The sequence below is a fragment of the Staurois parvus genome, unplaced genomic scaffold (genome assembly GCF_062004578.1).
Source record: "Staurois parvus isolate SC_StPar_1 unplaced genomic scaffold, SC_StPar_1.0 ptg001037l, whole genome shotgun sequence".
Taxonomy (NCBI): domain Eukaryota; kingdom Metazoa; phylum Chordata; class Amphibia; order Anura; family Ranidae; genus Staurois; species Staurois parvus.
The window spans coordinates 385987-408015 of NW_028318833.1; the positions used below are offsets into that span (position 1 = coordinate 385987).

The 22029-nt window shown below is 43.6% G+C and overlaps 1 protein-coding gene across 1 annotated transcript in view; it reads right to left on the minus strand.

Moving 5' to 3' along the window:
• The window catches only part of LOC149441000 (uncharacterized), a 56355-nt gene extending 41868 nt beyond the window's left edge, over positions 1-14487 (minus strand). The window contains exons 1-2 of the mRNA XM_089657873.1: positions 14315-14487; positions 4302-4579 (exon numbers count right to left, since the gene is read on the minus strand). Of these exons, the coding sequence (XP_089513999.1) occupies positions 4302-4579; positions 14315-14325 (289 nt within the window). The 5' untranslated portion in view covers positions 14326-14487. The remainder of the gene's footprint in view (positions 1-4301; positions 4580-14314) is intronic.
• Between the last annotated feature and the right edge of the window lie 7542 nt (positions 14488-22029).

The window sequence follows — 22029 nt, forward strand, 5'->3', positions numbered from 1 at the left end:
ATTATGGAAACAATGTAGCGCTACTCGCTTGTATTCAAATAAACATGTGGACAAATAAAACACCTAGTAGATAAATATCAAATAAATGAACAAAATTGGTGTCCACTAAAGTGAAATCATGCACATCACTTAATAATACACACGTGTGAATGAGTCTAAATTCCTATAGTGAAAAATCAATCCTTCCAACTGAAAAACAATACGTGCTTTTACAAGTGAATATATACATATACATATACATCAAGAGTGTGCATTAACATATATTTGTACCTAAACATACCCCATATAGTGAATAAGTCAAAAATTGTGCATATATGTGAACTCAATAAGTGCAACTGCACACAAACAACATATATTTCCGTGCGTATAAAGTCCAAATAAGAATGATCACACTCAGGTGAACAAAAACACCCGTGCTGGTATTTGTGTGCAAAAGTGGGTTGATAGTTGAGCAGAAGATCATCCGAACACCGGCTGAATCAGCCTCTCACCTTAAAGATTCGACCCTTGCGAGTCAAAACGCGTTGGAAGTCACATGGTATTGTGATGCAACGCGTCGGCCCAACGTAGTGACGCACTTCCGGCGTGGTGGCCATCTTGGTACACCTTTGTACACCCTTGTACAGCCATGCATATTACATCCAAAGGCGTGTGGTTGGAGCCCTGAATTTTACTGTTTTGATGTAAGTGCGCATTTTATTTGTTATTATACTTGCCAATAAACATACTACACAATAGAAGCTTGTGTTTTATGTTCCATATGAGTTGTTAGCGCAACATTTGATCTTGCTTGGAGAAGGAGCCATTATTGAAGTGCTGATCCCTGGAGGGAGATTTATATTAAGTGGGAGCAGTCATTTGGAGTGATACTTACCTGGAGGATCTGTGAGAGGGATCCTTTTAAACTTTTTGACTCGCAAGGGTCGAATCTTTAAGGTGAATTTTGTTTTGTATCAATAAAACAGATTATAAAAAAAACCCACACAACCATATAATTTACTGCTTTTTATAAAGTGATAAAATTCTATTGAGCAGAATTAAGCTCAGCCTATTGGTTCCACCATTCACAACAGTCCAAGTTTCTGATGTGGCCCCTTGACAAAATTCCCTACCTCTAGATTAGACAATATGTCTAAATAAATAAAATAAACATATGGTAATGCAATTCATTGTTGTCAACAGACGGTAAAGCAGAATACAAGCTTTCAATGTTAAATATATTTTGGTGCCATATATCCTGAATATAGTAGATTGTACACTCAGACTGTAATGTGTATGTCTGGCTGTACATGCCATTCACAAATATTTTGCAGCACTTTTATTCCTTTCAGTCTGCAATCTTATGTATTCATATTCCCCAGCACAATGCCCCATACCATGGATATATTATTAAATGTCTTCTTCTTTGAGAGCCGACAACTGATACTTTGCACAGCTGCTGGCTCTCAGCTCCAGCAGTCAGGGTCCACTGATGACCGGTAGCCAATTAAAGTGGCTCCTGATCATGTGACCATTATGTCAGCTATGACTTGGTTATCACATGCAGCCTAGGAGCTCCACTGATAAAATGAAAGCGGATAGCCAGCAGATGAACACTGCCATTTTATTTACAACACAAATAGTATGTTATATGCATCTGAGATAAAAGGCTCATAGAGGACTTAAAGGGGTCACAGTATGCAAAATGACCTTCTTTACTGAGTGTTCAACTGAGTGAGCAGTTAGTAAAGTAGTTAGTAAAGTAGTTAATTTTGCATGCTGTGGCTTCTTTTTAAGTCTGGAGTACGTCTCTCTTCTTGGATGCATTTTATAGAATATCTCCCAATCTGTCTCTCTTTCACACATTAGTCATAGGTATAGGTATGGTTAAGTTAAAACAAAATTATGCAATTACATTAGGTCTGGACATCTAAGCAACAACTTCTAGCAGGGTAGAATTTGGGGAGGAAGGGGGGGGTGGGAGAAGAGAACAGTCTTCTCATATGGGGCCCAAGCCCCAGCAGATTAGTGGAGGGGAAGCCCAAGCCAAGCAGTGTCTGCCTTTGGCCTTTTCCTCGTGCCCCCAAATCTCCATCATGCCTCAGCAGGCACATCTCACCAGTTGAGGGGGGCTCCTCTCTTCCTCACACAAATGACCACTGCACTGTGGCTAATGCAGCTGCTGAAACTGGGGCGACACTTAAGAAGGAGAAAAGATAGCAGCTGGGCTTCCATCTCCAGCCATGATGCAAGAGGCTGACATGTTCACTGTCCTGACCTGCCACTGCATAATGCCATGCCACTGCATAGCACCCTAATCTGCTACTACACACTGCCCACTGCTCTGCCTTGTACTACACACTGCCCTGCCACTACATATTGCTGTCCTGTCACTACATATTGCTGCCCTGTCACTACATACTGCTCAAAAAGAGCAAGCTGAAAAGAGCCACTTTCTTGTGGATTCAAAAATATTTTGAAAGCATGGAAGGAGAAGGCACTATCTCTTTCTCTTCTCTTCCCGATATATACCTGGAGCAATAGGGAGAAAACATATAGAGCCTATTGAAGGGAGGACCCATATCCTGGATTTACCCATAACAGCATTACCAGGAGTAAGGAGGTGAACCACCCAGTCTGCTTTCTACAAAGGAACACATCAGAGTAAACCCACGCTTTTTGGCCCAGTAGTCCCTTAGCACAGACTATCTGGATTGTATGAGCAGTCTGTTACAGCATATTGAGCAAGCCGCAAGTATGATGGGATTCACATTTGATTGAATTCACTCATGAATTGGACATTTATATGTATTATTTTCTAATCATTATCTTGATATTAATGTTGGTTTATATTGTTTGCATTTTTTTCAATATTCTTTTCACTACCAAGCAATTTAATGAATTGCTATAAGCAGTTCATCATTCACATCTTTTATATATAGATACACATTCATTTAAGGGGCGCGGCACCAAGGTGCAGGAACTCCCCCTTCTTAGTCACTTCTTGTCTACAACCCCCCCACACCCACCTCCAAGTACCACCCCTTTTAGAAAATACATATCCAAGTATCATGCTGTGGTGCTAAGTATTTTGTATACATTCAATGCTGGAGGTGCAGAGACTGCGTTCCCCCATGTAACCGCTGAAAAAAATCCCTGGTAACAGGGATTATGGGATGCCCAACTTGACAATCAATGCATACGGACAACTTCCTTCCTATATACAGAAAAAAGATCCTGGTCTGTTTGATTTGAATTAGGTCAGTCTTTACGGATCAGTAGCAAAAGCCCCTTACAGGCTAGGGCCATTCAGCCCCACTGAAAGTTAGCACAGGGTGCTGCAAACTACATTGGGAAGTATCTCCTCTTCCCTGTAGAGCTGCTCCCAGCTCCACAGCCTACAGACACTACCAGCCCTCTTGACTGCTCTGAAGGTCTCTCAGGACAAGGATAAAGGATTAAGAACAGCGCTGTACTTTGACAGCTTGCTGCATGTGGTAGTCGCTCCCCTTGTGAATCCCTGAGTGTGCTGATGTACTCACTCTGTCCTCCTTGCTCCCAGGCAATGATCCTGTTCATACCGTGATGCTGAATGGATCCTCCTGAGCCAACCCAAGCCCAGGGTGGAGGCCAAGCCCCTCCTAGACCTAGGGACCTCCGCCCAGGTCACTAACAGCCTCCTCAGCACTCCATCTTCCACCCGGCTCCACTGCTAGCTGACTGTCCCATATTTAAGAATTAGCATTACCACACTATCAGGGCCTTCAAGCCTGGGATTGGTCAGACTCCCATAAACATGCAGATTTAGGTTTCCGCCCCTTCTGCCCACTGACTTCTGGAAGCTGCCATGGTCCTCCAGAACCAGTTGGAGGCTATAGAGGCCCATCCTGCTGAATCACCCAACCTGACCTGCAGTAACAAGACTCAATAACAGACTCACACAGATCTCTTAGATAGTAAGCTCCAAAGAGCAGGGCCCTCCTAACCCTCTTATATTGAACTGTATTGTTGCTGTATTGTCTCCTGTTATATTGTAAAGCGCTGAGCAAACTGTTGGCGCCATATAAATCCTGTATAATAATAATAATAAAATACAGAGTCACACCATAATAAATGTACCTATGCTAACACTAGTAGCACACTAGAGGGTGCTACACCTGTGATGTACGATAAAAGAAATGTATATTTAGCTGAGAAACAGAGTGATAAGAAATCTCTATATACAATGTGATCTGATCTGTAGTCTACAAAACAGAGCCATTCAGAGTGGATCCAGAATCTAGCAGATCTCTTTCTCATCGGTGACTCAGTGTGACTCTTACCCAGTTTTGCTCGGCTGTAATCCAGGAAATCCTTCAGATCAGTCAGGTCTAGCAGAGGGTCCCACGAAGAACATAAGAGATGCAAAGTAACGATGGAGGATTCATAAACCAAAGATTTCCAGACATCTTCTGCAAGGTGAGAAATGTAGCAGCACACAGTAACATACTGAAAGGATGACGTCTCTGATAAGGTCTTTACTAGCCATGTTACGTCGGTGTTGTGGTTCTGAGTGAAGACAGTCAGGCACTCTCTACACTCCTTCCCACTCGCTGTATCACTGAAACACAAGAGGAGGAAAAGTAGTAAGAAGTTCATTTTTTATTCATGGATATAAATATAAAAGTGATATAAAGAAATGATGTATATGGATTCTGAAAGACATTCAGGACTGACAGCCGTTTGTACCATTCCTGTCTAATAATAAAAGTGAGGAGCACCGATACTGAATACCATGGGGGCACTCATGGGCCAATGCCTAGGGAGCCACCAGATCTTAGAATTGGCCATTTGTCATATTTTATAATTCTTATTAATTTGTTTCCCTTTTTTGTTCTCCTCTGGAGAATTTGGGTAAATTCAGTAAGATAATCTCTCATGGAGATGTTCAGAGGAGTCAAAAGACTCATTACAGTTCAAGAAGCGTGAAAAACAATATATCAACTTACAATTAAGCAAAGGAGACAGATAACAGGAAGCAGAAACTACACCCCCTATCCATGGTGATCCCAGCTGTCACCCAGAGTTGGTTGTGGGCAGCTCAGTGGATTGCTGTAGGAAAGTCCTGGATTGTTTCTTGGATACACAGAATATAACTGGATATAACATTTATAGGGAAAGTTGATCCAGGGAATATCCGATTGCCTCTCGGGGGATCAGGAAGGAATATTTTTTTCCCTGCAGGAGCAAATTGGATCGTGCTTTGCTGGGTTTTTGCCTTCCTCTGGATCAACTGTGGGTGTAGGATTATAATTTTTTTTTTTTTAATGGTTGAACTGGATGGAGTTTTTTCTTTTTTTCAGCCAGACTATCTATGTGACAGTGATAATGCAGAGGAAGCTGCTATCGGCATTCTTACCGACCTGCGGCAGAGGCTCGGGCTGTCAAACAGCTCCAGCGGCTGCTTCCAAGGTTCTCTCCTACCCACAGAAACGACAATGTGTTTCCAGGGTACCACCCTCCTTCTGAAGCTTGATGTCAGGAATGGACTTGCCAATAATGGTGGGACTCACCTGCCTTGTGGGCTGCAGTACCAGGGCTGGCCAGCGGGTGCTCTCAGCAATCAGAGACTCAACCCTGCAGTCAGCCAAACACCTGAAGCTGATTACGGGGGTTGTATTTAAGGGATGGCCAGACTCACAGTCAGGGCCTTGGTGTGTGTTTTTCCATGGGCCCCTGTATCTTGTATCCTGTATTCCTGTTCCTGTTTCTGTCTGACTTGTTGCCGACCCTGCCTGATCCTGACCTCTGCTGACTTCTCCTGTTTGATCCCTGGCTTGTGACCCTGACCATTCTCTGCCTGACCCTCTGCACCGCGCCGCCCGTGAGTTACTGAACCCAGCTTGTGACCCCGACCACTCTCCCGCCTGTTCCTGGTACTCCGTTTACCCGTTTGCTACTGACCCGGCCTGCCTGACGACCCTTGCATTGTATGTATTGTTATCTGTGGGTGGTTTGGTTTGGTTTGTTTGCACTGTGTTTAGGTTTAGTATTGCACTGCGTTTTGTATTGTTAGTCTTAATAAATTATATTGTTTATAACATATCTGAAGCCTGCGTTTCCCTGTGTCAGTCCACACACCTCTGGTCATACCCTGATTACTGACACTTGACATATATCATCACTACTGGGCTTATAAAAGGAGTGTTATGTAGCCAGTGCCAGGACAAGGTCACCCAGCGCCAAGGGCAAAGATGTCAAACAGCACTCCCTCCCCCACCCTCCGATTCATAATATGCAAGCTTTGGGGATCCTATGCCCACCAGTCACTCACTTGTCAAAATCATTGCTCCTGTCAGCCTGGTAACAGAAGGAAGGCGCCCTCATCCCTACATTGTGCCCAGGGTAGTCGCCCCTCCTTCCCATCCCTTGTCCTGGCCACAGAAAGTGGGGGAGGATCTGGATGGATGAACCCGCCATACATATTGCTATGAAAACTATAACCAAAAGCAAATAATTGTCAATAATCAAATACAATGTAACTTGTTAGAAACAGACATAAAACAAAGCCAACTGAGCACAATACAATAAGCACCTGGGGCAATACTATACATTTAGAAAGTTTATTTTCCATAATGGGTGATGGTGACTTTTGTGGAGAAAGAACAACAGACAGTATTTTAACCGTTTCAATACCGTGTGATTTTACACCTTCCTGCCCAGGCCATTTTTCAGGTTTCAGCGCTCTCACACTTTGAATGACAATTGCGCGGTCATACAACACTGTACCCAAACTAAAATTTTATCATTTTCTTCACACAACTAGAGCTTTCTTTTGGTGGTATTTAATCACCGCTGGGGTTTTTATTTTTTGCTAAATTAACAAAAAAAGACCAAAAATTTTGAAAAAAAAACACATTTTTCTTTGTTTCTGTTATAAAAGTTTACAAATAAATAATTGTTCTTCATAAATTTAGGCTGAGATGTATTCTGCTACATGTCTTTGGTGAAAATAACCCAAATTAGGATGTATTATTTAGTTTGTAGGAAAGTTATAGAGTTCACAAACTATGGTATAGATCTGAATATTGATCAATCCTGAAGTACTGACGGCCAATCTAATTTCTTGAGGTCCAAGAATGTCAGAACAGTACAGATATCCCCCAAATGTCAGGACAGTACAGATATCCCCCAAATGTCAGAACAGTACAGATATCCCCCAAATGTCAGGACAGTACAGATATCCCCCAAATGTCAGAACAGTACAGATATCCCCCAAATGTCAGAACAGTACAGATATCCCCCAAATGTCAGGACAGTACAGATATCCCCCAAATGTCAGAACAGTACAGATATCCCCCAAATGTCAGGACAGTACAGATATCCCACAAATGACCCCTTTTTGCAGAGTAGACAGTCCGACGTACTTCATAAGAGGAATGGCGAGTTTTTTGAAGTTGTATTTTTCTGTCATAATTTTTCCGAAAATGAAAAAATGAAAAAAATTATTTTCACTATTTTTTTTTTTACATACTGTCACCAGTGCAGTACAGCGTCATCATATAACTGGCATGGCGGTGAACAGGGACACTGACTGGTGACAGTATGAAAAAAAAAAATATATATATTTTTTTATTTTTTTTTATTTTTTTATTATATTTAATTTTTTATTACATTTTTTTTTTTTTTTTTTAAGATTTTTTTTCATACTTTACTATGACCAAAATAGTACAATGTTACCATAGTAACATTGTACTACTTTGGGGAAGTGATCAGTATTTTTTTTTTTTTTTTTTTACACAATTTGCTTATAGCAAAGAATTACTTTGCTATAAGCAAGCATTTACCTGAATGAAATCGATTCATTCAGCTTTTTTTTTTTTTTTTTTTTTTTTTTGTGCTTAGCTGTGATTTGGTCACAGCTAATCACATGACATGTGCATGTGATTAGCTGTGACCATTCATAGCTAGGCACTAGTATACAATGGATGGCATCATGAATGAAGCCATCCATGTATACAACTGTCATGTGACCTGCTGTGATTGGTCACAGCAGGTCACATGGTACCAGCAACGGGAGCCGGTACTCGGATCTGTCATCGGCCGTGTCCGAGGTGCACGGCCGCCGACAGATCGCACTGCTGCGCCGCTCTGCATTAGCGCAAACGGCGCATGTGCGGGAGCACGCCAAATGGCGTGCACCCGGAATGAAGAGGCACATCTGAAGCCGCCAAACGGCCATTGGCTGGGCGGCTAATGGTTAAATGGTCTGGAGTGGCCCTAGGAAAGCTAGAATACATTTTTTGGAATACTGCAATAATGATACCTTGGGTCTGGCCTTTACGTATGTAGTGGATGAGCAAACGTTAATATTTTTGAATCTGAAACTTACCCCTGATGAACAGAATTATTACTACAACCCATTTCAAGCCCACTGGTGGTAGTTCACATCTCCACAACATGGAGTCAGCCAAAGCAACATCTTAATAAATTGATTTAGAGAGATACAATACTTAGTAAGCTGATTATTGAAGCTTTTGAAAGTATTTTAAGGGCATCCCACTGGATAGAAGAGTTAGAGAAATATGGAGAGAGAGAATCCAAGCAAGTTCGGTTCATTACGCAGTTCAACCGTAATCACAGAGCTATCAAAAAGAGGAATTGCTTCATTTTGCAACAGGACCCTAAACTTGGACCTGTACTAATGGAAATAGTTCAATATCATTTTAAAGAAAGCCTGAAATATTAAGAATACAAAATTGCTACAAGTTAATAAGTGGGACATACCTCATGCAACAAGAACAATTTGTTTGACAAAAGAAAAAACATTTAAAAAAGGCACAAAAAATTAAGTACTTAAAGTGTTACTAAACCCTGGACCCCTCATTCACTATATCCACTCTCCCCGGACCCTGCATTCACTATATCCACTCTCCCCGGACCCTGCATTCACTATATCCACTCTCCCCGGACCCTGCATTCACTATATCCGCTCTCCCCGGACCCTGCATTCAGTATATCCGCTCTCCCCAGACCCCGCATTCACTATATCCGCTCTCCCCGGACCCCGCATTCATTATATCCACTCTCCCCGGACCCCGCATTCACTATATCCGCTCTTCCCAGACCCTGCATTCACTATATCCGCTCTCCCCGGACCCTGCATTCACTATATCCGCTCTCCCCGGACCCCGCATTCACTATATCTGCTCTCCCCGGACCCCGCATTCACTATATCCGCTCTCCCCGGACCCTGCATTCACTATATCCGCTCTCCCCGGACCCCGCATTCACTATATCCGCTCTCCCCAGACCCCGCATTCACTATATCCGCTCTCCCCGGACCCTGCATTCACTATATCCGCTCTCCCCAGACCCCGCATTCACTATATCCGCTCTCCCCGGACCCTGCATTCACTTTATCCGCTCTCCCCGGATCCTGCATTCACTATATCCGCTCTCCCCGGACCATGCATTCACTATATCCGCTCTCCCCGGACCCTGCATTCACTATATCCACTCTCTCCGGACCCTGCATTCACTATATCCGCTCTCCCGGGACCCTGCATTCACTATATCCGCTCTCCACGGACCCCGCATTCACTATATCCGCTCTCTCCGGACCCCGCATTCACTATATCCGCTCTCCCCAGACCCTGCATTCACTATATCCGCTCTCCCCGGACCCCGCATTCACTATATCCGCTCTCCCTAGACCCCACATTCACTATATCCGCTCTCCCAAAGTACACAGAACATGGAAATGCAATTATTTTAGTAAATATAAACTGCTAAATACCTTTTCTCATCAGCAGTAGATTAACTCCCATTAGTGAGTCCACCCCTCACATTTTTGTAAATATTTAATTCTCTCTTTCCATGTGACAACACTGAAGAAATGACACTTTGCTACAATGTGACGTAGTCAGTGTACAGCTTGTATAACATGTAAATTTGCTGTCCCCTCAAAACAACTCAACACACCACCATTCATGTCTAAACCGCTGGCACAAAAGTGAGTCCACCCCTAAGTGAAAATGTCCAAATTGGGCCCAATTAGCCATTTTCCCTCCCCGGTGTCATGTGACTCATTAGTGTTACAAGGTCTCAGGTGTGAATGAGAAGCAGGTGTGTTAAATTGGTGTTATCGCTCTCAGTGTTTCATACTGGTCACTGGAAGTTCAACATGGCACCTCATGGCAAAGAACTCTCTAAGGATCTGAAAAAAAGAATTGTTGCTCTACTTAAAGATGGCCTAGGCTATAAGAAGATTGCCAAGACCCTGAAATTGAGCTGCAGCACGGTGGCCAAGACCAGACAGCGCTTTAACAGGACAGGTTCCACTCAGAACAGGCCTCGCCATGGTCCACCAAAGAAGTTGAGTGCACGTGCTCAGCGTCATATCCAGAGGTTGTCTTTGGGAAATAGATGTATGTGTGCTGCCAGCATTGCTGCAGAGGTTGAAGGGGTGGGGGGTCAGCCTGTCAGAGCTCAGACCATATGCCGCACACTGCATCACATTGGTCTGCATGGTTGTCATCCCAGAAGGAAGCCTCTTCTAAAGATGATGCACAAAAAAGCCCGCAAACAGTTTGCTGAAGACAAGCAGACTAAGGACATGGATTACTGGAACCATGTCCTGTGGTCTGATGACACCAAGATAAACTGATTTGGTTCAGATGGTGTCAGGCGTGTGTGGCGGCAAGCAGGTGAGGAGTACAAAGACAAGTGTGTCTTGCCTACAGTCAATCATGGTGGTGGGAGTGTCATGGTCTGGGGCTGCATGAGTGCTGCCGGCACTGGGGAGCTACAGTTCACTGAGGGAACTGTGACGGGAGTCACTTTGGGTGGGGGGGCTCAATACAGCCCCCTTGAGAGAGGTGGGTAGACCCCTGTCTTAGCACCCCATATCCCTCTTATGTGTAAGTCACCCTGTGCCTGTTAGGGGTACAGGGTGGAATGTCCTGCTATTGTGTAGACATGTATAGGTGGGGGTTTCTCATTGTTTAATGCCAGGTGGTTGTATCCCATTGTTCTATTGTGTGTCTTGCTTGGGAGCAAACTATTATGGGATGTATATGTTTGTGTATTGGCTTGGTGGGGGGTGTCTGCTGTGTGTCTCTTGTTACTAAATGTATTGCCCCGCCCTGTGTATATATCTTGTATCTGTGTTAAAATAAAGCAGTCTATCTCCTGGTTTACTTCAAGTCTGGTGCTGTCTCCTCTTGTATGGTCAGCGGTGGTGTCCGTGGATCTGTGTTCGGACAGGGAAGCGGGAGTCTAATGGAAATACCCTAGTGCAGTCGGGGTCCGATTCCGTTAAAGGAACCATGAATGCCAACATGTACTGTGACATACTGAAGCACAGCATGATCCCCTCCCTTCGGAGACTGGGCTGCAGGGCAATATTCCAACATGATAACGACCCCAAACACACCTCTAAGATGACCACTGCCTTGCTAAAGAAGCTGAGGGTAAAGGTTATGGACTGGCCAAGCATGTCTCCAGACCTAAACCCTATTGAGCATCTGTGGGGCATCCTCAAACGGAAGCTGGAGGAGCACAAGGTCTCCAACATCCAACAGCTCTGTGATGTCGTCATGGAGGAGTGGAAGAGGACTCCAGTGGTAACCTGTGAAGCTTTGGTGAACTCCATGCCCAAGAAGGTTAAGGCAGTGCTGGAAAATAATTTGAGGGGTGTACTGTATACAGCAGTCTTGTGACTTCTATCAGTATATAATAATAAAGGTGCAGCGCTAAAATTGATGAGTGTATAACAAATATATATACAAGCTCCCAAAATTACAGTGAATGGGTGGTGACAGTTCGTGGCTAGCTCAGAAGATGGTAGTGACTTTTCTGATTCAGTGATCCGGTGACAAATAGCGAAAATGCGCACTCACCAGATGCGTATTTTCAATACGCCTGTGTAAAATATATCCCCCTCATGGGATGGGATGAACGAATCGGACCACCAGATGGTTAGACCTTCTCAGACTCTTAGCTGGCAATAGGTAGGATTTGGTGAGCTGTATTGTGGAAGAATGTGACCTTTCCTGTGATGACAGCTAGAAACAGGACGGACTGTACGTTTGGAGAGGATGATCTTTCCTCAGAGCTTGTGCATCTCCATGTGCTGGCATCCATCTTATGGAGATGGATGCCAGAATGCATGAACACCAAACTCCATTAACCGCTTCCTGTCCGCCCTATAGCAGAAATACTGCTAAAGGGTGGCAGGGGTACGCAAAATCATGTATATATACACATGTGATTTTGCAGTTACGGGTAGGGGGTGAGCCATTCGCAGCCTCGGCTGTCAATCACTGAATCCCAGCCGGTCATTACTCACTGGCTCCCGGTGATCACCGAGTATCTCTGACAGGGAGAGACCTGTATGTAAACAATGTCAGTGCGCTTCATTAGCACTGATCACTGTATTGGTGTCACTGGGATGTCAGTGACACCAAGTCAGTTCCCCCCCCCCCCAGTGTCAGAATGCCCGCCGCAGTCCCGCTATAAGTTGCTGATCGCCGCCATTACTAGTAAAAAAAAAAAAAAAAATCACAGTCTATATACCGCCATTTGCAGACGCTATAAATTTCACACAAAGCAATCAATACACATATATTGGGATTTATTTTTAGCAAAGACATGGAGCAGAATACAATTTATGACAAAATTAGATTTTTTTATTTTTTTTTACTGGACATGTTTAATAGCAAAAAGTAAAACAATATTTTTTTTTCTCAAAATTGTCAGACTTTTTTTTTATAGCGCAAAAAATAAAAAATGTTCAGGCGATCAAATACCACAGAAAGAAAGCTCTATTTGTGAGAAAAAAAAGGACGTAAATTTCATTTGGGTGCAGCGTTGCATGACCGCGCAATTGTCAGGTAAAGTAACGCAGCGCCGCAACACAAAAAATGGCCTGGTCAGGAAGGGGGGGGGGGGAATTCTCATGAGGGCGAGGGGTTAAACACACGTGTAAAACATGGCTTTGGGCACATTAAAGTTGCATTTTCCTCCCCTGGAGCAACGGATTCCAGGGGAGGAGATAAATACACACACTGCTCATATTGCTGAATGGAGCCTTCGGCTGGCCATACACTATACAGTTTTCTTTAGAAAATTACTTTATATTTACCAAAAACCATATAATATGAGGTCAAACCTAAACAAAACTTTCAATTGTAACCAATTAGGCGGGCCCTTTCACTGCACAGTTGAAGGTAAATCTAAAGAAAATTGGGCAGAAAATTGTATAGTGTATGGCCAGCCTTCTGTTCACATCTCTCTCCCGGATGGCCATGGATTCCTGAACAAGACGAGTTGTACACATGGGAAGGACAGCAGCCGGTGATATTGTGTCATAGTCCTGGAACCCCCTCTATGAGACATAACAAGTTTTCGGCTAGGTTCACACCTATGTAGCTTGCATTTGATCCGTTTCTGCAGTGCGTTTTGCGTCTTTTGCAGATGCATTTTTTTTTAAAAAATTTTTTAATGTATTTTCCTTTTTTTCCTTTTCTTGGCTAACTTGTTGCCAGGCAGATTAAAAACACAAAACGCATCAAAAAAACACACTACATGCATTTCTGCAGCGTCTCCATTGAAGTCTATTGAACCAAAACGCAATGTTTTGCATTTTAAAAAAGTCCCAGACCCTTTCTAAAAAACGCAGCGGGTGAAAACGCGAAGAGGCGGACGTGTCCCCATAGGAAATCATGTTAAATGGACCGCTGTGCGTTTCCGCAAAACGCTTAGGTGTGAACGTAGCAGGGGCGGACTGACCATTTGGAAACTCGGGCACTGCCTGAGGGCCCGGGGTCAGTAGGGGGCCCCATGAGATGCCCCTGGTACCTTTTTCATAGGCTTTTTTGAGTTTGGGCAAGGACACAGGGGCCCCATGATCCCCTATGTCCTGGGGGCCCCATGAGTTGTCAGTCCGCCCCTTGAATGTAGCCTTAAAGTTGCTGTGGCTTTTGTGGGAAGAATGAACACTACATTACATTCAGATCTATTATAATTGGACGGATCTCTGTTTGGACTTTTAAAGTGTACACAGATATCTGTGCCTAGGCACCCCAAAAGGCCAGTTGTGGGGGGAGGGGGGGTGACAGGATCTCTTTATACATATCACCTATAAGATCCCCCTCACTGCTCTCAGCTCTTGGACCCAGGCATTGTATAGCTGAGCAAGGAAGTCTCACTCCTTCTGCAGCATTCTCCATTGAAATCTCTTCCTTGGTCCCTCCATCTCCCCCATCCTTCAGGATCCTGATGAAATAGATGAATGCCAACTTTATTTTCCCCAAAAAATGACTCAAATAATAAATAACAGCTTAGACCGTACCTTTGCTGCATGTTGCTGGCTCGTCTCCAGATCCTCAGATCTCCTCTCTGTAGATTTGCTTCCTATCCTGAGACACAGCGTTCTATCCTGCTACTCCTCATCCAGACACTGCAGGAGCTGAGTCATTGGAGTCCCCTCTGCAGGCCTTCAGACTCTAGAAATGAAATCATCACATATGCAGAGCTGATGCTGGGAGGATTGGATGGATCACATTGCCATCACATGGGGAGTTGTTAACCCATTTAGAAAGATGTGAAATAAAATCATATATATATGGTTTTTTTATTTTCACTTTTTGTTTATTTTACACGCACACATATACAGTATATTGCCAAAAGTATTGGGACTCCACTCCCCACCCTCCAAATCTACTGGATTCAGGTGTTCCAATCCCCTCCATGGACACAGGTGTATACAATCCATCCCCTAGGCATGCAGACTGCTTCTACAAACATTGCTGAAAGAATGGGTCGCTCTCAGGAGCTCAGTGACTCTAATGCAGGCCATAGACGGGGAGAACACCGGCCGATTAAAAAAAAAAACCGAATTGGTCGTTCAATAGGCCGACGTTACCACCAACGTTAAAAAAATCAGCCGATTTTCATCCCGTCTACAGCCGGCATTTAATTACTTCTGTCACTGCAGAGAGCTCCACTATTATATTTGACATGAAAAAGTCTTGCGGTTGCAACATTGTATCTATTTATATCCATTTCGGATACAGATGTTTTTATTTGGATAAAAATAGATACATTGTTGCAACCGCAAGACTTTTTCATGTCAAATATAACTGCGGACTGGAATTCTTCTTTTTCTTCTTTTTCTTTTTCTTCTTCTTGCAGGTCACGACTCATGCACAGATTTTTTATCGGTGAAAAGATCGGCCGATTTGCCCATCGTTGTCGGGAAAATCGGCCAATCAGCAAAATCGGACAATTTATTTCCAACTTCACCGATAAAAAAAAATGTGATAAAACCCCAAAAAATGGCCAACCAATTAACCCATTAACGGTGTGAAAATCGTCCAATTTTTTTTTCAGCCGAAAAATCGTCTGATTTTCGATCCGTCTATGGCCTGCACAAGCGTTGTCCCGTGATAGGTGGCCACCTGTGCAATAAGTCCATCCGTGATATTTCCTGGCTACTAAATATTCCACGCTCAGTCTCCCCCCCCCCAGTGTCAGAATGCCCGCTATAAAAAAATAACAAAATCCCAGTATCTATACCGCCATTTGTAAACAATGTAACTTTCACTAAAGTGTAAAAAATCTTCCTGCGCTCAATGGAATGATTAATATTATACAGCTGCTGTCACTTAACTAATACCAACAAGTCCAAACAAAAAGAAAAAAATAGTGAAGCGCTTATATCTCATGAATAAAAAAAATAAAAGTGCATTCAAAAAAGGATTATTATAAATCTGATATTCTTTTGTGACAAATCTATATAATAAACACTAATATCTCCCTCTGGTGGGAGAAAAAAATAGTGCAACCAAATGTAATTAAGCTTTAGTGATTCAACACACACTATAAAGAGACCTATTATACCGTGCATATAATTAAAAATTTCAATACATAACCAAATGTGAATAAATTAGTGAATATAAAATTAATTATCCACATAAATTAGTGCCTAATTCATACACATTTCATATACATCATAAGTGAAAAAAAGAAAAATGTCCATGCATGTGACTCTGTGCTTTTTGAAAAACACACGTGATCTCCACTTCTAGGTGCAAATAATCTCCTCCAAATGGCAGCAATGCCTGCTCACCTCCCCTCCTTGACCCACACAGGGCCCCAAAGCAGTTTCCACCTCAATGGTGTATCTCCTCTGGCAGACTCCTTATTCCTCCTCCTCTCTTTTAATAAGACTCATAGAAAGACATAAAACAGTACTTGATTGTGGTGGCTGCGTCCGTTTTAGTTTTTCAGGCTATACACATTTTCCTTTTAAAAATCCATCATTCTATACTTCAGCTTGCATGGGACAGACTTCATTTGATGACAAACAAGACTGCAAATCTAAACTAGGTTCAGGTCCCGGGCAGCCTCTTCTCTCTCCTCACCGTCCGAGCTCCGCACACTGCACTGGACTGAACGCTGGGGCAAGTTCAGAGAGAAGTGCTCAGAGGGATTGTCACATCTGATTTTGAAGTATATTACAAGGCAGGTCACCTCACAAGAGTGGTTGACTGGTGTCGCCATAGCAGTATTAAACAATGGAGAGACTTAGAACAGTACAGAAATGCACAGTGTTGTACTGCATACAAAGGAAAGCTTTGCCTGTTTCAGCAATAAGTGTGAAACAAAAGCTATCTTGTGGCAGAGCGGCCAACTATTTCCCATTAAGTGTTACCCCTTCACCTACATGCCCGTGGGTCCAGTCACCATCAGGAGATATGGCAAAGTGGCATCTAGTCAGGAACCACTGCAACACCATGTTTACGGTCTTTTCAACATTTGTGTGATCTTTCCCAGCTGAAGGGCAGGCGGAAGGTGTCTTTGTCACAAATGGCCTAGCCTAGTACAATTCGGCATTGGGTCAGTCACCTTTTGGCATGCCAGTCCCTAAAGATCCTACAGAGTCTCTTACTCACTGTGACCCCTGTTCTGGAAGCATATTAGCTGCAAAAAGCATGGAAATGTTTTGACTGAGTTGTGTTTCATAGATTCTGGAAAGCTTTGGAGGTCGGTGGTTCTGAGGACTCACCTCCTGAGATCATTGAGGAGAAGAGGGAAAAATAGCTGCACTATCACTGTTACTAAATTGTAGGATATATTGCTTCTGTGGTTATGTGGAGACAATAAATAGACAATTGAATTGCACATGCTGGTAGAGGCATGACCATTTGGGAAAAAGTGGTGGCTGGATACTTGCCACTATCGTGCAGCACAGACCATGATCTTGAGGATGTGGTCTGACTGCTGCAATTGGAGGATCTGCTTTGTCAACAGTTCTGAGAGCTGGCTTAGAGATGCTGGACATGGGGGTTTAGGGTAATTTTTTTGTTATGGTTCAGCAGCTGTGAAAGAGACACAGGCTTGGTCTAGTATGCTGTGGGAGATGGCGGAAGGGTTTAGAAGACCAACGGTGAGGTTCAAGCCTACACTTGGCTCTACTTAGCATGTCCCCATGCTTGTGCAGGTAAGGTAAACCTTTCAAATCCCTCGTTGGGCATTCCTTTCTCTCCATTTAGGATGCAGATTTTGAAGAAAATGCAGGTGGTGAATCTTGTGAAGGGAGAGAGGGTGTAAAGCAGGGGCGGACTGACCATTTTGAAACTCGGGCACTGCCTGAGGGCCTGGGGTCAGTAGGGGGCCCCATGATATGCCCCTGGTACCTTTTTCATAGGCTTTTTTGAGTTTGGGCAAGGACACAGGGGCCCCATGATCCCCTATTGCCCGGGAGCCCCATGAGTTGTCAGTCCGCCCCTGGTGTAAAATGAAGAATGAGGAGAAGTGTGATCGGGCTTGGCTGAGGGGTAGACAGAGGAAGTGGCCACCTTGGGTTCTTCAGCAGGAAGGGGTTCAAAAAGGGCAAGACTTGAAATCTATGCTGGTAAACTAGTTCACAGATAACGAGGGGAGAAGGGTGCGCTTAGGCCTATTAACCTTGAGTACTGGTATTCTTAACATGACTGAAGATCACAACTTTCCTGTTGGAAGCAGAGGCCCACATTCCAGAGCCCTTTCCATTTTCTGCCTATTCAAGCATTTGGGTACTGTCCTGATGATAAACAATTGCTGCACAACACATACCTGAAGTCTATATTTTGAATTTCTTTAATAATTGGGGATACTTGGATGGTTCAGGGAAGGCAGGGTTGTAGTTTTGATATGATTCACTCTGTTGTGACATTTTATTAAATCTGGTTAGTTCAGGGCAGGGGCGGACTGACAAATCATGGGGCCCCCGGGAAATAGGGGATCATGGGGCCCCTGTGTCCTTGCCCAAACTCAAAAAAGCCTATGAAAAAGGTACCAGGGGGCATCTCATGGGGCCCCCTACCGACCCCGGGCCCTCAGGCAGTGCCCGAGTTTCCAACTGGTCAGTCTGCCCCTGGTTCAGGGTATGTGCGGGTGGGTGTGGGTTCTTGAGGAATGTGTGGTTGTGGTTTGCTTTAAAGTGATTTGTTTAATATTTTTAAGTGTTTTGTTGACTTTTTATATTTTTAGGAAATTGCAGTGGAGTACAGCAAAAATGAAGTATACAAACTATGCTATCAGGTTATTGTGACACGTGCCAAGTTGCTCAAAGCTGAGAGCTTAGGTTTTATTTAATAGTAACCTGCCTATATGTTTATAGATCTGTTGTGGCCCCTGCTGCTTCTACCAGTCAGTTCATGCCTGCTACCACTGGTGTCACATCCACAACTACCTAAAAAAGCTGAGTTCTCCTAATTATAACAATTAATCACATTGGAATGTTGCTGCTTAATTAAAGCCAAGCAATAATGTAAAAGTCAAAAAATGTATTGCATGTGTAAGTTTTGTGATATCAGCGTGTGATGCTGCTGCTGTCTGTGAGAATTGTGCTGGTTTTCCAATTTGGCCCTTGAAAGCACATAAAGAGGAGTATCCTCTCACACATGAATGTTACTTTGTATCTTTATCTTTTGCATCGGTACATGTCTTGCTCCCAATCAACCCCTTGCCTATTTGCCTTCAATATGGGCAGAAATATTTTCAGACAATATACCCCCCCCCCCCCTACCAATACACACACACATCTTCCCCCATAGGCTTCAATTGAATTCATATTTAAAGAGTAACTCAACTTTTGTTCAGAAAAAAATATGCCCCCTGTAAGTGATCTCTGTACATTGCAGGGATTTTAACAAACTTTGTTGCAGATTCCTATCTTTTGTTTTTTCTGAAGATATAGTTGCTAGCTTCTCTGCATCCATGTGCAAAGCGAATGTGATTGGAAGTGACTTTATAATTATCAATCAGCTGATGCACCTGCAGGGTTCTAATGAGGAAAGTGATAGGGTCTGCATCCTTTTAAATATTATTATTATACAGTATTTATATAGCGCCAAAAGGTTTGCTCAGCGCTGTACATTATAGTGGGGGACAGAACATGAGACAAGACAGTAACAATACACTACACGAGGGGTTCGAGGGCCCTGATCCTTGGAGCTTACAATCTAGGAGGGAGGGGATAGCGGTACAGGAGGAAATGGCTGTGGGGGATGAAGCAGTAGGAGGGATGGAGAAGATCGGCTGTTAGGTGAGGGTGGGGTAGGCTTCCCTGAAGAGATGGGTTTTCAGGGTGCGCCTAAAGGTGAAGAGGGTAGATGACAGTCTGATGGATTGGGGTAGAGAGTTCCAGAGGATGGGGGGAAGACCCCCATGATTATCACATACAGTTGTGGCCAAAATTATTCAACCCCCAATGCTGTAAAGGGGTTTAGGGACTATAGTGTACATTTGGAATTGTATTCAGAATCAAATCCTACAAGGACGTTGTAACTACCCAAATGCAACTAAAATGACATCAATTGTTTATGTAATACAGTAGTAAATGGTTCTTATGTGGTTTCTTCATTGCCACAATTATTCAACCCCTTAAAGACTACCACTCTGAAGAACAGAGGTTCATACAGGTGCTTTCCATCAGGTATTGAAAACACCTGTGGATGTCACCGAGCAGCAATCAAGCATAATAAGCACCAATTAGGCAGCTTTAAAATGACTGTGATACTCAGCTCCTTCTAGACATTTACTGGTGTGGTTACAAACATGGTGAAGGCAAGAGAATGGTCCAGGAAGACAAGAGAAGAGGTGATTTCTCTTCACAGGAAGGGCAATGGCTATAAGAAGATTGCAAAGATGTTAAACATACCAAGAGACACCTTAGGAAGCATCATTCGCAAATTCAAGGCAAAGGGCACTGTTGAAACGCTACCTGGTCGTGGCAGAAAGAAGATGCTGACTTCGACTGCTGTGCGCTACCTGAAGCGTAGAGTGGAGAGAAGTCCCCGTGTGACTGCTGAGGAACTGAGAAAAGATTTGTCAGATGTGGGTACAGAAGTTTCAGCCCAGACAATAAGACGCACACTGCGTAATGAAGGCCTCCGTGCCAGAACTCCCAGGCGTACCCCCTTGCTGTCTCCAAAGAATAAGAAGAGTCGACTGCAGTATGCCAAAAGCCATGTGGACAAACCACAAAAGTTGTGGGATAGTGTTCTGTGGACTGATGAAACAAAATTAGAACTGTTTGGGCCCATGGATCAACGCTATGTTTGGAGGAGGAAGAACAAGGCCTATGATGAAAAGAACACCTTGCCTACTGTGAAGCATGGTGGAGGGTCAATCATGCTTTGGGGCTGTTTTGCTTCTGCAGGTACAGGGAAGCTTCAGCGTGTGCAAGGTACCATGAATTCTCTTCAGTACCAGGAGATATTGGATGGAAACGTGATGCAGTCCGTCACACACCTGAGGCTTGGGAGACGTTGGACCTTTCAACAGGACAATGATCCCAAGCATACCTCCAAGTCCACTAGAGCATGGTTGCAGAGGAAAGGCTGGAACATTTTGGAGTGGCCATCGCAGTCACCAGACTTAAATCCGATTGAGAACCTCTGGTGGGACTTAAAGAAAGCAGTTGCAGTGCGCAAGCCTAAGAATGTGACTGAACTGGAGGCCTTTGCCCATGAAGAATGGGCGAAGATACCCGTAGATCGCTGCAAGACACTTGTGTCAAGCTATGCTTCACGTTTAAAAGCTGTTATAACTGTAAAAGGATGCTGTACTAAGTACTAAGATTGAATGTCACTTGGGGGTTGAATAAAACTGATAATGCTGTGAGCACAGAAAAGACATTTGTGGTTATTTCATTATAACTGTTATGTTATATTTGTCTGACCTACAAGTGCCTCTTTAATGTAAATGTAAGCAAGATGACTGAATGATCAAAAGCAATGTCAAACTGGCCAAAACACTCAATTTCAGTGGGGGTTGAATAATTTTGGCCACAACTGTAGTTGTTTGGCTCCTTTTTAAATCATAATGATAACAGAAATCACCCAAATGGCCAGATCAGAAGTCTCCGCCCCCTGGAACAGAAGTATCCGCCCCCGGATCAGAAGTTTCCCTCCCCTGGAATGTTTGGCCTTAGTACAGACATCTTTTTCCAGAGCATCCTGTATTTCTTTTGAGGTTGCCTGTGGGTTTTTCTCTGAATCCCGGACAATTCTTCTGTCAGTTATGGCTGCAATCTTTCTTGGTCTACCTCACCTTGACTTGGTATCAAGAGATTCCCGAACTTTCCACTTCTTAATAGGCGATTTAGCAGTACTGATTGGCATAGTCAAGGGATTGGACATCTTTTTATGTCCTTTTCCATCTTTATAAAGCTCCATTACCTTGTTACGCAGGAGTTTTGACAGTTCTTTTCTGATCCCCATGGCTCAGTATCTAGCCTAGTCAGTGCTTCCACGTAAGAGCTAACAAACTCATTGACTATTTATACACTGACACTGATTGCAATTTAAAAAGCCACAGATGTGGGACATTGACCTCTAATTGGCATTTTAACCCGTGTGTGTCACCTTGTGTGTCTGTACCAAGGCCCAACATTCCAGGGGGCGGAGACTTCTGATCCGGGGGTGGAGACTTCTGATCTGGGGGCGGAGACTTCTGATCCGGGGGCGGAGACTTCTGATTCGGGCCATTTGGGTGATTTCCGTTATCATTATGATT